Source organism: Eutrigla gurnardus (assembly GCF_963514095.1).
Source record: "Eutrigla gurnardus genome assembly, chromosome: 16".
Lineage (NCBI taxonomy): Eukaryota > Metazoa > Chordata > Actinopteri > Perciformes > Triglidae > Eutrigla > Eutrigla gurnardus.
The window spans coordinates 14141900-14162009 of record NC_139927.1 but is presented as its reverse complement, the minus strand read 5'-3'; the positions used below and the strand labels follow the sequence as shown (position 1 = coordinate 14162009).

The window sequence follows — 20110 nt, the reverse complement described above, 5'->3', positions numbered from 1 at the left end:
GTGTCTTCAGCAGCTCCTGTTTTTACTCGGAAAGCTGTAAGCAATCTCTCCGGTGAATGAGAAAGTCCCGCATTCAACTTTATGATGCAAATTATGCAAAGTACTCTTATGTTCTGCATTATCAGCAGCAAAGTAACAGAAAGATTCCCCTTCTTGTTATCCCCACTGTGATCTTTAGATCACATACTCTTACTCTCTCTACAATGCAGCGAGGCAGGATATTTCTTGGAAATGTGGGTGTTGTTTCAGTCAGACAGTGGAAATGTAAAGGTGTATAGGGTCATGTCTGACTATTTAGAGAGTGTAGCGGTAAAAATCACACAGTGTTTTCGAAGCAGTTGGATTTCATCACCACACAGCACGGTTCACCCAAACGGAACTAAAAACACTGTTAGAGAAAACCACGGTGCAGTGCGAAGCCGCACACAGTGGGTGTTAAATCACAAACAGAATCCACACACATCTTATGAGCCTAAAGCTATGGTGTCTACAGTTTTACTGTATGTGTGTGTGTGACAGGGGTATATAAGATATATTTTTCCGGAATCCAGTTCTACAATTTTTTTCAATAATTCAGTCGACATCACTTCAGTTCAAACCATCAAAAACTGTACTGGTTTTGATCTCTCACAGTTTGTTTAGTTTGCGTTTCCTCGTGGGATTCGGGCCGGGTGGTAATGAGCAGACTTTTTAATGTTAGTATGATCAGCTTGAATTTGGCAACACATTTTTTAAATTCATAGATAGCCCTTCACTCTTGTATAATTATTCAGGTCAGTCACTCCAATTAAGACACAAATTAGATTTGTAAGAGTCACTTTGGCAGATGGCTGATCATCGGTTGTTAGGTTTTCACCAATCACAGACGCATAATTCAATTTATTTCCCTCTCTTGACATATATCCTGTGATTGAGAAATCAGTGCAGTTTTCCTGGTTGCGCAGAATTATACAAAACATGGAGACTCGGACGGGTGAAGGCTCCGGCAGCACCAATTACCAGATACCACTGGAGCGACCGCCGGGAGGGGCCAGGATCCGGGCCGAGGACCTCTTCGGGATGTGGTCATCGACCTGAGACCCTGTGAAAAGCATAAGATAAAAATCAGCAAAATGACAGTTGTGAAGATTTTTACTAAACAACCTCAACGCTCTATTTCAACATACCTGAGAGGCTAAAGGAGGACTCGTGGAGGTCTCGGACTCCCTGGTGCGCTCGAGGACAGCCTTTGCCTGCCTCTGCTTCTCCATCCATTGGGCCCAAACCGAGCTCTTTCTTCATGATGTTCGCCACCTTGGCCACATCACCAGAGTAGGGATCCCTGTCAACCCCTTTGTAAGCCTGAGTCTGAAACAGAGAATTGACACAATGATAAGTGTCCTATTAATCACACTGCCATCATGACAAATGGAGATGACAACATGCTTGTCTGACCTGACATTTCTAATCTTAAGGAACACCATCAAGAGCAGATGAAAGCTCATAATTTTTGGCTTTTAAAGATTTTGACTGAAAAACAATATTTTTTAAAAGTTTAAAGTTTAACCAGTTTAAGCCAACCAAGATGTTCTGTCTGTATTCCCAAATGTGGCGCATTTATTTTCTGAAATACCCACTTTAAACATGACTATCTAACAGAGATTACATCTCAGAACAGAAGAAAACTACAGTGTGTACCTTAAAAATGTTAATTTCACGATCATAAATATTGATACATTCTTTATGAATAAAAACATGGTATAACACAAATCTATAATTCTGGGATATGTGACATAAACACACATACACACATACAAATGTATAAAGCATTCGCAGTTTTAACCCGAGGCTGGGTGCAGGAGGTTTTGGCCGACAGCAACAGCAGAAAAACAATGTCAGTGTAGACAAAACAGGAGCGTTAATTCCTTTATATTGACTGTCAAATCAGTGCAGTCGGGCACAGTGTGATGGGTGTGTTCGCAGCAGGTTGGCTGTCAGCTAACACAACAAAGAGTCCTGGTGTCAGAGCTGCTTGAATAGCGGAACACACCTTCTCTCTCTGCACCATCTTCTTGTAGAGGTAGTCAGGGAAGGTGCGCTGAGGGTAGAACTTTCCAGAACCCTCGGCACACATGAACACGCCGTTCTCGCACACCAAACGTCCTCGACTGATGGTGACCATGGGAACACCGTGGCAGCGCATCCCCTCGTACAGGTTGAAGTCTCCACCCTGCACCTGAGTGCTCACAGAGATCGTCCTGCATAGACAAGGTAGCCATTAATACCATTAATGTGTTCACTCGGCTCTAAATCAAGAAGCGACAATGACAAGTCCTCTGCGTTTGTGAGCCACATCTTGATGTTATGAACTGCGTACCTTGTTGCGTCTGGGTCCCAGACCACCAAATCTGCATCGGCCCCTGGGATGATACGACCCTTGCGCGGGTACAGGTTGTAGATCTTTGCAGCGTTAGAGCTCGTCACTGCCACAAAACGATTCTCATCCATTTTCCCTGTAACCTGCAGGCATTAATGTATTGAAAACATGTAAATGACAGGAACATACAACTAAGATGTTTTGAAATTCATGTGTGAGTTACCATGAGAGGATTCTTTGGAATTTTGTGGTCGGTTTGGCTGCTTGTTTTAAGCAATTGGTTGTGATGTTGTAAACTAACTAACTATCTAACTGTGTGTGTGAGAGTGTGTGATACGTACCACTCCCCTCTCCCAAATGACACTCATCCTGTCCTGGACTCCAGCCACTCCATGAGGGATCTTTGTGAAGTCATCCTTGCCCAAAGCTCTCTGCTTGATGCCAAATGGTCGGTGCTCTGACGCCACAACACTCAGAGAGTCACTAGAAACAGGATATGCATGTCATCAATCTAAATGATCACTAATCGTTAACATGTATGGATAAGTATTTGAAGTCAGTACTATAAGGTGTACAGTAATGTGTCTCTACTGAGCACATACTTGCCCAGCAGGCCCATGAGGTAGCCGGGTGTGTTGGGGTCGAGACGGAGAGGAGGGACAATGACGTGGGCGGCGGCGTGAGCCCACTCTTGGTGGTAGTACTGCATCCCGTTCAGCACAGCGTGAGCTACTGTGGTCTCTGCGTGGACAACCTTACCTGCAGAGAAAAAACAAAAGGCGGTTTGTTACAAGAAGAATCGTCTATTCTACTTTATATCATCATCATTGTCAAAACCTTCATGCTAGTGTTTTTTTTTTTTTTAATTCAAGTCACCTTGCATCTTAGCTGCAGCGATAATGTCTCCAGCAGACATACTGGACACATTCACCAGGTAGATCGGGCAGTGAGCCTGCAGTCATAAGCAAATTCATAGTTTTAATAAGTCATGTGCAGACACATGAACAAAGAGGGTATATTAAAAGTTGGTTGTGCGTCTGTTTACCCTGTTGGCGATGGTGACAGCTCTGTGAGTAGCCTCAGACTCCAGCTATTGACGATAAAACAGAGAACTTCAGTTTTAGGTCTTTATCATGAACTTCTATCCAAAGCAACTACAATACGTCTGTGATCACTTTAGAACAATTAGTAACCTAAAGTTGTATATTAACACCGTTTAAATTAATTTTGGTTGAGCATTTTGTTAGCCTTCAATAGTAGCATCTCCATCCAACCTGTCACTGACTTAAAACTGAGCACCTGAACTCATCATCCCTACAAGTTTTGTCATTATCAGGCCATCTCCCTTTCTTATTTTCATTGTGACTAAAAAAAATAACCTTAATGCACTTTCATGTATGTTTTTTTATCATCAATATTTTCAGGATACAAGGCGGGGAAAATCACATGAAACACACAAAACGGCTTTTTATTCAATAACTTTACAGGGCAATATCTAAATGGAAAAAAACTGAGTGATAAGAAATAACCTTTCATGTGAATTTACCTCCTCCGGTCGACTAATCTCAATCCCTTCCGGTCCACTGATGCCCAAATCCAGAGCCTCTTTGGTGCCCTAAAAACACATACTCACTTCAACATTGTGCAATTAATTACGTTATTGTTTCGTCAATATTTAGAAAAAGAAAACCCCACACACATACAGATGATTGCTACTTAAGTGGACAACATAGTTCATATTCAGCAATGGATTTCCTTTCATGAAAGACACAAAAACACATTTATTTGACGTGCACCTCTGCCACCAACTCTCCGTTCTCAGCATGGACGCGAGCGATGGCCCCGATGTCCTTACAGGTCTGCAGAGTCTGGTAGAGCTCCGAGTCCCTCAGCATCATCATATCTTTGTAGGCCATGAACATCTGGAAAGAGTTCACTCCGTGCTCTCTCACCAGGGTCTCCATCTCGCTACGCACCTGATCACAGCACAAAGGTCAGGGGTCAGGGGGGAAGCTAGATTAGTATTAAGGCACTCAGTGAAGAGTATGAGACAGTGAATGTGGGCATGGAGGGAATTACAAACTGTGTTTGTTATATGGGGCGTGAAATGAGGCTGGGCTGCTGCCAGAATGACGCTTGAATATCAGAAGTCCCAGGGAGACATTCTGCACATAAAAAAATGATTGAACTCACCCAAAATGCAGTTCACACAAACTATATGTGTACTTATTTAAGTATGATAGTATTATTAAGTGTTCAACGAAGAGTTAATAGTCAATTTATACTAGAAACTACACACACTGGCAGCGTATTATAAAAGATCATCATCAAATCATTGTAAGCAAGACATTCAAAAACAGAATTTTGGGCTCTGGGATTTAGATCGAACAAATAATTGATCAGTTCATCTAGAAGCTACATTTCTGGTATTAAACATTTGACTATATATAATAAGATGTGGCATGTGCACAACTTAAGCAGATGATACAGCACAGATATTACAGCCAAAGGCTGACTGAGGCACATTGACTCATAGAATCTGCCTAATGTGCCCAGTGAGCATGTGTGTTAACCTAGTTTGTGTAAGGGTTAAATCTAGGTCATTACACATTTCACCCACAAATGAAAATGATTTGGCTGCTTTATTATTCATTCAGCAATGATAAAAGCTCGAGGACCAAATCGAGGAAAGACATCTGTTTCTATAAAAGATATAAGATGATTCGACACTGTTCACTGGTCCTGTTACATGTTGACCCCCTCTCTTACCTTTTGTCCCCACCAAGTCACCCCGACATGCAGAGCGTAGTCGCAGCACGTCTTGGCGTCGGCCAGAGCTCGACAATTCTCGTAGGCATCCAGCAGGGAGCAGTGTTGTTCAGGCAGGACCAGAGCCATCACCATGGTGGTGCCACCCATCAGAGCCGCCTTGGGTGAGGTGAGGGGGTGAGGAGAGGTGAGGCAGGAAGGATGGAAAGGAAAGGACGGAAGCAGAGGAAGAGAAATGAGAGACTGCTTAGAGGTGAGAACAATGAGTGCACTGTAAAGCACATAGACACGGGTTGTCCTGGTGACAATGAGCAACAGTACTTCCTGATGGACTGTTTTCTCATCATCACAACATCTACTTGTTTTGTTGATGTAGATGATGCACAAAGACGGATCTGACTGTTCAAAACCGACAAAACATTTAAGTCAGAAGAAGAAGACAAGCTAAACAGCTTGTCTTCTTCTTTTCTTGTGCTATATATGGCATATGGGTTACAGCAAATGTGCAATTTATATGTTTAATGTATAACAGTGTCTTGTAAATGAAACCTAACAAGCACACTGATAATTATTATGTAAGAGACGACATGGGGGCACCCTGGTACCTCATCGAGTAGACCACGTACCATTAAGGTTCAAGTCCGGCCCTTTGCTGCATGTCATTCCCACTTTCCCCTGTCTTTCCTGTCTTATAGCCAGAAGAAAATATAACAGAAAAGAATGAAAGAAAGGGTGGAATGACTGATGAAGTCGAGGGAGTGACTGTCTGAATGATAAATGCACTTTTGTGTATCCATGACAACAGATACTGCTCAGCCATGCCTGTCGCAAGTCCCCACCCTCCTCCTCTTCCTCCTTTCTCCATCCAAAATTGCACTGACAATCACCCATTCAATATCCTCTAACAGTTTAACGGGGATATTGCACTGAGGAGTGATGAGAAAACAGGCAATATTCATATATGAAATAGGAAATGAACAGAGAGAACGTTTCTTTTGCAGCATGACCGGTCCCTGCAGCCTTTTTTCAATTAAATTCAAATGAGTGTTTCCAACCAAATTTGAGCATTCATTTCATTTCTACAGCAGAACCTGAAGGAAATGTTACTGTTTTATTAAAAATAATCAACCCAGGTTTAGGAGTCAGTCCACCACACTGAGTCAGTCCACAGACGTGTCACAGACAGGGGCGGGGTCATCTCCTTTTGAGTGACAACTCCAACAGCCAACAAACTATCTGGTTTCCGATCGCCATAGTAACCAGTCTGAATCATCTGCAGCGTCAGCATCGAGGGTTCCTGCATATGTGTGTGCATTAAGAGTGTCATGTATCACTGTCGGTCTGTGTGTGTGTGTGTGTGTGTGTGTGTGTGAGAGAGAGAAATCAGGGGACATCGACACAGCTGGGGATTGTGGGATTTATACTGTCTGTCTGCACGGCCTTAATTAAGATTTACTCCCAGTTCAGAAAACGAGAAAGAGGCAGCGGAAGAGAAGAGCTGAAGGGAGGAAAGTTCTATCCCGTTTGCTCTTTTTAGGCTGCATCTTTTTAGGCTGCATCTTTACCTACAGTCACCAAGCAAGCGTCCGCATTTAGAACGTTCTACATTACAGATCTGCTACAGAGATCTAACACACGCAAATCACCGGTGCCTGCAGTTAGAAATACATAACAGGTCAGCATTGCTCTGATGAAACTGTTTGTAACGGGTGTTGCTGTGCAGAATGCATGCAGAGCCGTGTAGAAACCAACACCGACGAGATGTCTCTCATGCAGTTTTTAGACATTTCACATGCAGGCTTGTGAACTGATGAGTTTTGTTTGAACCAACAGAATTCTATTTTTGCTTTCAGTCGAGATGCTTTTCCATCATTTTCCAAAAATAACCAAATCTGACCAACTAACCTCAAATATTATCATATATATCAGATTCCACAAGACACCTTGACTTTTGCTTTACTAACTACATGTTGTGATGAATGTTAACATAATTTTCACGTATTACTTTGGAGCTGCAGTGATAGCTCAGCTGTCAGAAACACAGATTTATCGAAACACACACATTTCTATACATTGGGCAAATGCGTTTCACAGGATAGGTGGGAGATATAAATCCTGTAATAAACCTGAATCAACTGCATATAAGGTGTATAGCCTCCATAAGCTTACTGATTATTACATCGTTGGTTATTATAACCAAGATTAGCTGTGGACAGTAGTTTTTTGTTTGAGTGTTTGCCATGCTTTGTTTACATTCGGTATCATTGTAATGTATAAATGACATGTGGTGTGATAGTGTCAAACATTCATATACATTTACTTATTATCTACATGGACATGGCTTATCTGTAGAGCATCTTATTTATCCGTTAACTGTTGTATGTACAACAAAGATACTGTTCCCACACATAAGCACACACACAGACACTCTATGTATAATAAAGCATTGTAATGATGAAATGATGTACTTCACAGTAGGGGTCGGGGGTCTATTGCTGGCTGGCTTTTCAAGATATCTTTATCAAGATACAAACACTGTATCATATATCATATATCATGTTTCAAGCCACAGTAAACCCGACATATGTACTCCCCCCTTTGACAGTACAACTAAAGTGGATCGGTGACACCAAAACCCCCAAACAGTTTTTTATTTTGAATCCCACACTCAATTAAAGACCCCCGACCCCTACTGTGAAGATAATCCCCTTAGAAGAAAGTAAAACAGACCGAGTGGGGGAGAGATGTGAGTGTGGGTGAGACATGGCTGATCTGAGAGGATGAGAGGATCTTTGAATGCTGGACTCTGGAAGAGGCTATCACTGTCAGACAGATTACTGTTACAGCTCTCTGATCAGCCTCTATCAGCCCGTCCCATACTTCACATTACAGCAGAACACCTTCTTTCATCCCCACCTCCTCCTCCTCCTCCTCCTCCTCCTCCTCCTCCTCCTCCTCCTCCTCCTCACCTCACCTCACTCTGCCTCTCCTGCCTGCAGAGACATTAAAGTGATCTCTGCGGTGCATGCTGGGAGGGATGCAGTGCTTTTCTGCCATTTTAGCTGAACATTTTTCCTTTATGTAAAATATCATATTGATGAAATCCATTTATCATCAATATCCTTATCCAATATCTACATCCTTATGTAGTAACGTACCATTGAAACACAAGACACTGTTTTAGCTTGATTACTAAAGAAAAGAAAACTTAAAAATACTCTAACAAACTCTGGCAACTGCAAGGTCTCTTTACTTAAACACAGGGCAAATACTGGCTTAAGATATGCCTACATTATGTTAGAAATGGAAAGTTTTTAGATGCTAATTAGCATTTTCATGACTTTCTTTCAGCGTGCACAACACTTTATTGTACCTTTATTCTGAATAGAACATCTATTTGAGGAACTCCTTTGTTGGTGTGTCTGTACCGGCACAGAAAACCTCAATATAAGATGCACAAATATAACAGGTCTCTACACTGCAGTGCTACCACCAGTCCACCGTGTTATATAAACCCACCTCCTGCAGGTCAGCGTGAGACTTCACCGGAGGGGAGTAGGGGGGAGACAGAGGGGGGTGAAGCATTGGGGGGGAGGCTAGAGAGAAGGAAGGGAAGCGTGAGACGGAGCACACTGTTACAAAACGATGGGAGGGAGGGAGGGAGGGAGGGAGGTGGATGCATAGTTTTAGAAGAGAAATAGATTCGGGGTTCATCACTATTGCAGACGTTGCTGCAGCAACGCAGTCACCATAGAGACCACATAATACCACCACGTTCATGCATGTACACACACACACACACACACACACATTTCCTCTGTCTGATTTCCACACTATGAGCAGGGATAGTTGCCATGGTAGCCGGGTCAGTGGGTAGGGGTTGGGCCAATGGGGGGGTTGCTGGAATAAAGCTGGCATAGAGACGATTCAATCCCCCCAAATTCCTCTCACCCCACTTCCATTTCATCAGACTCGGACCTCGTTTCACTGAGATTCACGATGTAACAGCCTCGCAGGTGATCATCGTTCACCACAAAGTCTAGTCTGATGTTAATTACGCCGCACTGCAGGGCTGAACAATTTGCTTTTTCAAAAAATTGTGCAGTTGTGAAAAAAGTGCGACACTTTACCACACCTGAAATTCTTATTCTGCATGCTGTGTCAGAATAATTGGCAAAAATAAAGTCCGGACTGGGAAAATTCACACAAACAATTTGTTACAACAACTTACCGAGTTGATGTCATAGGCTATTATGCAGAAACACGGTAAGATATGGTAAGATGGTAAGACACTTTATTTCATCTTCTTTGTGGCGTCCGTTATGTTTCACCATTACAACCCAAAGCTCATCAACATTCAAATGCTTTTAATGATTACAGTGAACTGCCACTGGCATAATAGTCAGCCGTAGCTAATTACCATTCATTCTGAGTTAATAGATAATAAATATACAACATGGCCTTCTGTCAGCGTGGTGGAGCTTTGCTCCCAGATTTATGCACAGCCACACCTTCGTAAAACCCAGTTGACTTGACTTAAACCCTCCAGTGATAAACAACAAAATGAGACACACAACATCCTCCAGTACATAAAGCTACAGGCAACAGTTCCTCTCCCTCTTTTGAATTCTTAAGTCTCCTAATTATAAAATCATCATCTCTGCTCTGCTGAGTCTCAGTGGAAAACATGCTGAGGAAATTAACTAATAAACCCAAACGATAGCAAATTCAAGGCTGAACAGCTGTGTGTGTAAAACAGTCGTTCAACCAGAACTTGTGACAGCTGTCTGGGTTTGCCTCCTATAAGACCATGGTGACAACACATGTGGTGGTTAGTCATGATGAACGGATGGAGCTGAATACAGCGCGAAGATCTGCATGAGACCATACTGAGAGTAAGAGAGAGAGAGAGAGGGAAAGTATGACAGCTGTCTCTGGTTTCTGAAGTTGTTAATCACAGGCATGCTGAAGAGCCTCGTCTTTACACAGTCCGGTGTGTGTGTGTGTGTGTGTGTGTGTGTGTGTGTGTGTACCTTGGTTCCACTGTAGAAGTCGTCCTGAATGCTGGCGTTCATGAAACTTTGCTGCAGATGCACGCTAGTGTCTATTCCACCGGGCAACACCAGCTTTCCAGAAGCATCGATCACCTTAGCCCCGCCTGGAATCATCAGTTCCTTTCCAACCTGCCACAGAGAACATGCATACACACGTTATACGATATATTTAAATGCATTCTGCATCCCATCACATGCACGTGAGCCACTGTATATGTAGTGCCTATGAAACATCATGGTAGCAGCCACCCTATGGTTCAAAGCTGCTAGCATGGCCTTGTATCAGGTGATCACACCGACCTTATTCACCACCTTTCTAAATTCAACTCTAATATTGCTCATCAATAGTAAATGTTCACTGCTAAGCCAGAACACCTACAGTACTTTGTAACTGAGTGAGTGTATAAAGAAGATGGAAGAGAAACGGCACTCTCCTTTGTACTGCAGCGTTCTTAGCCTTTACCTCGGATATTATTATTATTACTATTATAACGAGATGCACTCTAGATGAGTGCATAAATGCTTAACTTGTTTCCAGGTTATAGGAAGCATCATCAAAGTGTATGATGAAGCTCATGTGCTGCTATGTCAGTGGAGTTTTTAAAAATAGAAGTTGAGCTTTCTCGGTTTCAAAGTGTCAAATGCATCCTCTACACACGGACCGACGCTTATTCCCACGACACTGTGTGAGCTTATGATAGCGTTCACTATCGTCAAGAGTTCATCCTCTTCAAACTGTATTATTGGGAAGTGAGTCACCAGTTACAGCCGGGGATACACTGGACAGAGTGTGTGGGTCAAAGTGTGAAAGACAGAACTCTGTAAAGACGAATAAAGGATGTAGCGATACATTTTAACGTGTGGACTTCAGTAAAAGTGAAGGCGTGGTCTACCTGCTGAATGATGCCGTTCTCGATGTAGACATCTGCTTCCTGGGTGAAGTCGTCGTTGACCACCTTCCCTCCTTTGATGAGGATACGCATAGACCCCATGTTGGCAGCCATAGTCCTACCAGAGGAACAAAATAAAAATGCATTTAACATCAACTTCACATTACAAATATATAACTACATAGAAATATTTTCGCTGATGGTCTCTTTTGCTTATATAGGTCATAAAGAGGCACTATTATTTATTTGATATGTTTCATAACCAGGTAACAGTTCCTTATAGTAAAAAAAAAAGGTCTTCAAAGCCCGAAAAAGCTAGTAAGTGACATGTTTTTGTTATATCAATAATGTTTCAGAGGTTAACCAAATAGCCAGCAAGAACTAAAGCAAAAAGGTAAAACACCATGCTGAGTGGTGTGTTATAAGCAAGTACCAAGTCTCATTTTGGCTTTGTTGCAGATATTATTAAAAAAGGTTTTCCCTCAATAAAAATGGCAGCTGTCTAATTGCATAAGGGGACAATCATCTTTAACGCCTGATCTTGTATTTTCTGATGAGTTATTGTTTATGACACACATTCTTTCTCTGGCGACTGAAAACTTCCTCCAAGCTTTGAGTGAGTCAGCTTGGTCTATGAAATATTAAGAGTCGAGCAGAGGATCTATAATTTATTAAATCCATTACAGTATCTGCAGGAATATAACAGATTCTCAGAGTTCTGCACTGGCAGATGGCAAGTAGAAGCTTCTTAAATATATACAGTTCCTGCTTATTTATTGACTAACCCACAACTCTTACCAGCTACAGTTTAGCTTTTTCCCCAGTAAAGACTGTTGACAATCAAATATAACGTGTTTTTAATGGACAGGTTAGAAATGTTAGAATGGATGACTGTCCATTATATGATATTGGCAAAAATATAACTAATTAATAACATGATTAGTCATTTAAGTCATTTAAATTGAGGTTTTTCACTATTTTCTGACACTTTATGTATTGATAGTGAAAAGAAGGGTGATTTTTTTCTTGCTCCTACAGTGCATTTGGCTAATTAACCTAATTTCAGGCATTTCTACTGTGTTATATGCAAAGAGCATGTTTCCAGATTTAATTCCTGGTGGTATTTGTGTTCTTGCCCCTCCCCCCTCCTTTACAAAAGATAGCGATTACTTCTGGCAATGGTAATTTCAGGACACATTAAAGCTCATGTCTCACTGCTTTGGGGAATCTTCATAGATCCCTTTTCACTGCAGAATCAAGGTTTACACATTTTATAATTAAAATAGTAAAGCTGAGTCTTGTGGTTTAGCTCAAAGCTCCTTGATGTAATGATGTAAGGACATTTGACTTGCAAGGTAAAGACTGTATGTGGCTGAATACGCTTCAACTCCAAATTTGGAATGATTTGGTTTTTACATATATTATTTTAGAGTATAGTGTGCATGGCACATTAAGAACTATTAGTCTCATATATGTGGCACTTTCAGATGAGTATTGGAAGAAGAAAAAAAGCAGCAAACGCAAATCTAATGAGAGTTTCGTCTACAAACATCCCTCTGTGTGGAAGTGTGTATTCTGCATGGGTGACCGTATGCAATGTGTTTGATGGCGGGACACAATGGCCTCGCAGTCACACAGAATCAAACTCAAAGAGATGGAGAAGAGAGAGTGAGAGTGAGGAGAGTGAGGAGGGGGAGAGAACGAGCATTGAACAGAATAACCAGGAGAGAAACTCTCTAACCACTTGAAATGGAATGGGTCCAAAAAGGAGGAAACATTGAGAAGAAATTCTCACTTAAAGGAACACATTAGGTTTTGGGTTTTCCATATTGAAGTAATGGAAACGTACCATAATCTTCCATGAATGCTTAATGCATCAAGGGTCTTTCAGTGCTCCATCCTAACTCTTCATGATAGTAAGCTCAGTGCTGACAATATTCATTTCTCTAGACACAGAGATGTGGGTCAGACTCAATATCACAGGGATAAGAGCAGTTATTTATGAGAACATATTGGTAGTATCAGACATTGTTCTAAGGCACACCATAAGCCGATTGCTTCAGTACTAAACGGGAATCACTTCGTACAAGGTTGGATTCCAGACGATCTCAGAGAAAATTGAAGGATTTAAAAAAAAAAAAGAGAGAGCGAGAGAGGGGCAAGAGTAATAAGGATGGCCACAGAAAGAGAAGAGTCTGCTGAAATAGGAAGAGAAGAGGATGATTAGAAAGATGAAGTGATCGTGGTAAACATGGTGGTGGTGATGGGGGGGTTGTTGTGCAGTATGGAAAGCAGTGCCCTAAAGGCTTGGCAGCCAGAATAAAAGATTGGTTTCCCAGGAGATGGGAACTGGAGCGCTTTCAGAAGAAAAGCCTCGACACACACACACACACACACACACACACACACACGCACACACAATTGCTTGTAATAGTATGGTGAAGCATACTAAAACACAGACTGATTTGCCATTTAAAGCGCTTCAACACAATGAGATGGACTTTGTAAGCGTTTCAAATGAAAGGTCAACCCTGTTTGACCCATGGACTATTGATGTAGCCACAGTGAAATTAGTAGAAAAGACCAAAAATACAGGCATCTTCTGAAAATCATCAAAATGCATTGAAAACTATGAAAATGTCACTAAAACATACTGGAATTAATCAAATAACATAAGATGATCGTGAATCATGTGGTCCCCCTGCATGAATGAAATTTAATATCCGGAATTGTTTAAATACTAATTTTCACTTCTCTACCGTGACAGTGAACTAGAAGGCTTTTTCAAGTGACTCATGCGTACGATTCGGTGATACTGTTGCAGCTATAGACCACTAAAACTTGTACAGAAAAATCCAACAGGAAATAACAGCATACTGAAAACATACCATTACAGTTCTAGCAGCCCTGTGCCAAATCAATGGTCTGGCCAATTCTGCTGGCTTTTCAGCTTCTTATATTAAATTCTACTCTCTCGCACCATAAATATAGTCTGCCAAAGTGCCAATTTTATTCAAGTCAGTGCTTTGTTTAATTTGCATTAAAACCTGATTATTCATGCCTATATGTCATACTTTTGTCATTTTTCATTAGAGCAAAGATTTCTGTTCTGAGCAGAATTAAGGCAACGAGGGAAAAGAAGTCGGTAGAAAATGAAACAGTGAAGTTGACAGAGTGATGTGTCCATGAAATGACAATATTACTGATATTTAAAGGCTGAAGCAGCGGTTGTCAGCTCAAACCCACACAGCAGTCTGACTGCGTGTGTGGGAGTGAGAACGCTGACTAAACAGGCCTCACAGACAATAGCAGCTTTGTGTGTCTCTAAGGACTGTAAGCCAAAAGAAATTAAGTAAACTTATGTAATTGACATTCTGGACAGTGACACCTTTAATACACACACACACAATAAGTCCACCAGCAGCTCAAAGGACGGGAGCAACCATGGTCCTGTAGAGACCCTGTAGGGACCGACAAATCAGTGAAAGTATAGTTCTGCCTCCATGATGTTTTTGGGATTCTACCGAAGAAGTGGGGCAACATAAAATGATGCGACACGATATGATGCGACATGACGTGATGCGACATGACGTGACATGAAGGAGGAGACGATACAGGACATAAGGTGACACCTGGTCACGAGGCATGTGATGTGTTGAAATGTGGCGTGATGTGTCTCAAGAGCCCGTTTTACACTGTTGATTCAGAATCGTTCCATCTCTGAAACTCTCCTTGTTCCTGATGCCCCCTCCGGATTGGATGGACGGTATTTTCTTTTTCTTCTTTGAAGAAGTGAGAGGAAGACAAAAAAGTCCTCACTGCTGGATGACTGTTTATTTTATTAACAAATAGATATACATTAAAAAAAAAAAACCCGGACTCATTGTGCAAGGCGTAATCAATTTTATCTGATGACAGATAAGAATAAAAAAAAAAATCGCATGCCAAAAAAAGCTGACTCAGTGTGCTAAGGCCTTTAGGCTTCATCAGTGCAGGTCTACAGTGTGTGTGTGTGTGTGTGTGTGTGTGTGTGTGTGTGTGTGTGTGCTTTCAGTTTTCCCTGTGTCACAGCAGGTATGACAACCAGAGAGAGAGAGATAGACAGCCACACACTCACACACACACACACACCCACACACACACACACACACACACACACACACACACACACACACACACACACACACACACACACACACACACACACACACACAGCGACACACCAGGCAGCATTTCTCACTCACTACTGTGACCAGCTGCTTCAGCACACACACACACACACACACACACACACACACACACACACACACATTTTAATGGCGGTGTTAATTAATAATGAATGAGGAGCAGCGGCCATATTTAATCCAGACTACCAAAGTCACAATGTCACATGTTTTTTAAAAGGCAACTTTATTTGCACCTTTCATACACAAAGACAATTCAAAGTGCTTGACAGTACAATCAAAGAATACAATAAAGGTACAACTACTTACATGTACAATAGAAATACTTCAAGATGAAATACATTTGATTTCTTAATATAACAGCATGGTCAAAGATTCTTATGGAAAAACCTGCATGCTGGTCTTTCAGCTATAAACTGCTTCTGCATCGTGAACAATATTACACAAGAAAAGAGATCCTGAGCTTACCATTTATTAGCCAAGGCGGATAATTGGAGCTCAAAATATGTGTTTGTTTTAATATCATTTAAGAAAACTTCCATTCTCATATTCAAATGAATGCTTTTTTAAAAATCCTTATTTCCCAAAAGTAGTCAAATCTAAAATTTTGCAGAAACCAAGAGAGACAAACACACCTTGAACTATATAAATTCATCTAAAAACTAAACTAAAACAATCAAATTTATCATAAGCTTGTTTGGAGTCAGAAACTCAATGAAAAGCAAGAAGAAAAAATTAAAACCTCCATCTTGTGACGAAGAAAAGTCAAATCTATTTTTATGTTTAGAAACAGTGATGTGACACAGTAGCTGCTGACATCCTCAGATGTCTGTTTCTGAGCAAGCGCAGGCTACAAGTGTAGTGTGTGTCTGTGTGTGTATGTGTGTGTGTGTGTGTGTGTGTGTGTGTGTGTGTGTGTGTGTGTGTGTGTGTGTGTGTGTGTGTCGATGCATGTAGTAGTGAGAAGAAAGGAGTAGACAGCTGCTGACTCCTGCTTGATCTGGAGAGTAATGGCCGCGGGGCGGGACGGTGTTCAGCGTGTTTGTGTTACCTTGCATGTGTGAGCCACTAATAAGTGTGTGTGCAGAGCTATTTAAAACATCAGACCACCTTTTACTTCACAACCAAACGGAGATAAGAATAGATATCAAACACATGCACACATGCGTGCGGGCGTGCACACATACACACACACACACACACACACACACACACACACACACACACACACACACACACACACACACACACACACACACACACACACACACACACACACACACACACACACGGTGGATGGGGGTTAAAGAGTTGTGGGAGCTACTGGAGGTACATGGATGAATAAGCCATTAGTAAATCACGCACACAGATAAACAGACAATAACAGCAGTGCTGCCATAACTAACTAGGCCATCACTCAGAGGATTAGGGCGCTCTCTCTCTCTCTCTCTCTCTACTCTTTTATCATGTAGTAATTTTACATTTTGTGAAAGACAGTCAGGTCTGTCATTATTTTATTAATCCATCTGCTCGGTATGCTGAAGAAGTTGTCAAAGGAGAACTTCTGTCTGACTTTTGACCTTTCCTCCTGTGCCACAATCAAGCCAAATATCAACTTCAGGGCAAACACATCCTCATTATCATTAGTAGTAGCTGCATCATTATTATAAGCACATTCATGCTCCTCAGAGGACGATCCCTTTGGATTTTACATGAGCCCAGAGGTTAAACTGCATGTACAACATATTTGTTTTGAGGGAAATGTCATACGTTTCACTCCACTACATTTATTTGACATTTTTGGTTACTATAGTTACTTGTGTATGAATTAATGATAAAAACAGAATAATAATTCAATACTCCATAATAACATAACACATAGAATCAAGCCACTCAGCATAACGAGTAATATTTTTGATAGTATATTTTGCTGCTAATACTTTTGCACATTGAATTAAGTTGAATAAGGGAATTTTACTTGTAATTAAATATTTTTTGAGATTTACTTCAGTAAAGGATCCAATTCCACCATTTGCGTAAACGATATTGTAATATTTCTACAACAGTTACTTGATTTAACAATGATAATGATATGATAAGAAATCTCCTGATCTCCTCTTATTTGCATGGTTGCAGCTTACAATGACGCTGCATTCTCACACTAGACTCCCACCTACTGACAATTTACAGTCATAGCGACGGTCGGCTGAACTGCATGTCTTTGGACTGTGGGAGGAAACCGAAGGGAAGAACTCTGGATCAAGCTGCTGCTCATTTACCCAAGCAATCATATGGATAAATTGTGAGGATTTAATTTGTCTTGTAATATTGCTGCAAATTTGTGATCCATTATTATTTTAACATTTGCAGACTACCTATAATGTGGATGCAACCACGGTGGACCACCGCGTGTGTGTGCAAACAGGTTACGTCATGCAATTAGGATGCTGTTCAATATATTCAATTCATTGTGCTGCACTGAGGACCCACTTAAGACCCCCTAAAGCACCGTTGAGGATCCTTAAACCACATGATAGCAAGGCCTCAATACACCCTTTCCCATAAAACCTGAGCAGGTCTGCATGCAACAAAAAACACTCGTCCATACAAAGGAGAAGGTAAAATAAAAGATCAAATCACTATAGTTCACATTATGTTCTTCATCTCTCTCTCTCTCTCTCTCTCTCTCTCTCACACACACACACACACACACACACACACACACACACACACACACACACACACCAGCGGGCTCGTTTGTATGCATGATGACTGATCCTCCTCCTCATAATCATCATCACTGCTCAACTCAATTTAATTGGTAAAACAGAGAATAAAATTAATATCAGACTTACATAACATCCAACACATACGCGTAACACACACACACACACACACACACACACACACACACACACACACACACACACACACACACACACACACACACACACACACACACACACGCACGTAACGCAGCCGTATTGCACTGATGGCACGCACACACTTCGCCCATATTCCGTCGCCGAAAAAAGAACACGATGCTAGCTTACATATGACCAATCCTCACCCATTTTTCCTTGGATTTTAGCGTCACGTGAAATTCACACAATTTCATTCAAAAATGTAATTCACTAAATAAAAAAGCTTCGCATTAATGAATGTCCATTCAGATGCAGGCTGAGAAATCATTTGGGGGACTAAAATTTCAAAATGATATACCCAAAAAAAGATCTTGTTATCAAGCAATAACGGTTATGAATATTACACTAGACGTAATACATGATTTTAACAGTCTAAATAAAAATGTTGATGATTAATTCCCTCCATTCTTGTGAACCACGACTAGATTTCAGGAAATAAGCCCTGCCATCTTAATCTTTCACGTTATTATTGGACTTCTTACCCTTTGTCTTCCTGATTCTTCCTCCTCGGTAGCAGCTTCTCACCGTTGCCCAGCACCAGCCGAGTGCGCAAGGACAGCTGTCACAGCGCGAGCCGCAGCTGCTTTAATGCCGACATTCCGGCAGCAGCCAATCAGGAGGCTCTCAACTCTGAGCAACGGGAAAACGGACCAATAGGAGAAGAGTCGTGTCTGGCTGAGGGGTCTCCTCTCTTTGAGACACAGGGGCGTGTCTCCTGCCTCCAGAGACTCATGATGGCTGCACATGCTGCCGAAAATATTGCGGTTAACAATATATATATATACATATATATACACACATATATATATATGTATATATATAGACTGTGTGTGTGTGTATATATACACACACACACAGTCTCTGGAAGAGTATATATCAGTTTGATAGGATACATTTTAAATTCTGAAACTCAATTTCAAGCCAGGTTGCTGAAAGTACTGTCCATCAACGCTGTATAAAATATTGACAATGTAAAATGTGTGCTTAGATAAGCAAGTACCAACCAATAATGGCGATAATAATATCTACCATCCATCTGCAGCTGGAACTGCATTTTTTTAACGATAAGGGTGTGGAGCCACAGTAGCTTCGTATCACGCTACATTCAAAGCCTGCCCACTATTTAGTGGTCCAATCAAATGCAAAGGATTTGATTTAAATCCCTCTTTTAATTGTGCAGCACTCAAATACTCCATTTCACTGGGGAATGATCACAGTACAGATAGAAGCTAAATTAGCCCTGATCTACGTTTCACTGGGACTTTAAGCCATTGTGTGATATAATTTCTGACCAAGAGCACTTGAATGCTGCGCATCACTCATAAATGCTTACAAGGAGCACTTAAAGGCAGCCGTATGAGGCTGAAGGACAACAGGGAGACCGTAATAGCAGCATGGCTTACTGGTACTGTGGTGTGAAGCTTCCACGAAGACCCTGCAAGTCGGGACGGAGTTATCCGCTGAGACCGTTTTGAGAGCCAGTGCAGAGGGTGTGCCACGAGTTAGCCAGGGGGTCGCACTCTGTATACAGAGCACAGAGGAGCTGGGGTAACAACACACACAGAGGGAGCGATTTCATTCTCTGCTCAGGTAGACATTACTGGTTGGGCTCACTTGGAACACAATTCTAGTCAGTAAAGCAAGCAAGTCAAATATGATGCGTGTATATTTGTTCTTGCAGTGGTTGTTTTGGAGTCTGCCTTGGAAGAAATTGAGGCCTTTTGTAACTCCGGACATAAATCAACAAAAGCTACCGTCAATAAAAATGGCCAACACGTTTAGCAACAATGCCGTGATACTTCTATTGTCCTCAACAAAATAGAAAATGTCTTATTGTGTAAAGCAGCAAACTGACAATAATCTGCTAAAAATGAAATTAAAAACATTGACCCTTAACTGATATGAAGTCAGACAACACTGAGCCTTGAGACAA

At 41.4% G+C, this 20110-nt stretch overlaps 1 protein-coding gene across 1 annotated transcript; it reads right to left on the bottom strand.

The window, feature by feature from the left end:
• Nucleotides 1-201: 201 nt before the first annotated feature.
• Nucleotides 202-18779, bottom strand: LOC311027278 (dihydropyrimidinase-related protein 5-like). Its single transcript, XM_084031221.1, has 14 exons — nt 18660-18779; nt 11073-11187; nt 10159-10308; nt 5126-5284; nt 4153-4332; nt 3903-3971; nt 3402-3446; nt 3233-3308; nt 2959-3115; nt 2698-2839; nt 2357-2499; nt 2030-2237; nt 1167-1347; nt 202-1081 (listed from the first exon to the last, which is right to left on the bottom strand). Exons 2-14 carry the CDS (start codon nt 11181-11183, stop codon nt 996-998), a joined length of 1707 nt encoding a protein of 568 aa, XP_083887347.1. The 5' UTR covers nt 11184-11187; nt 18660-18779; the 3' UTR covers nt 202-995.
• Nucleotides 18780-20110: the final 1331 nt, after the last annotated feature.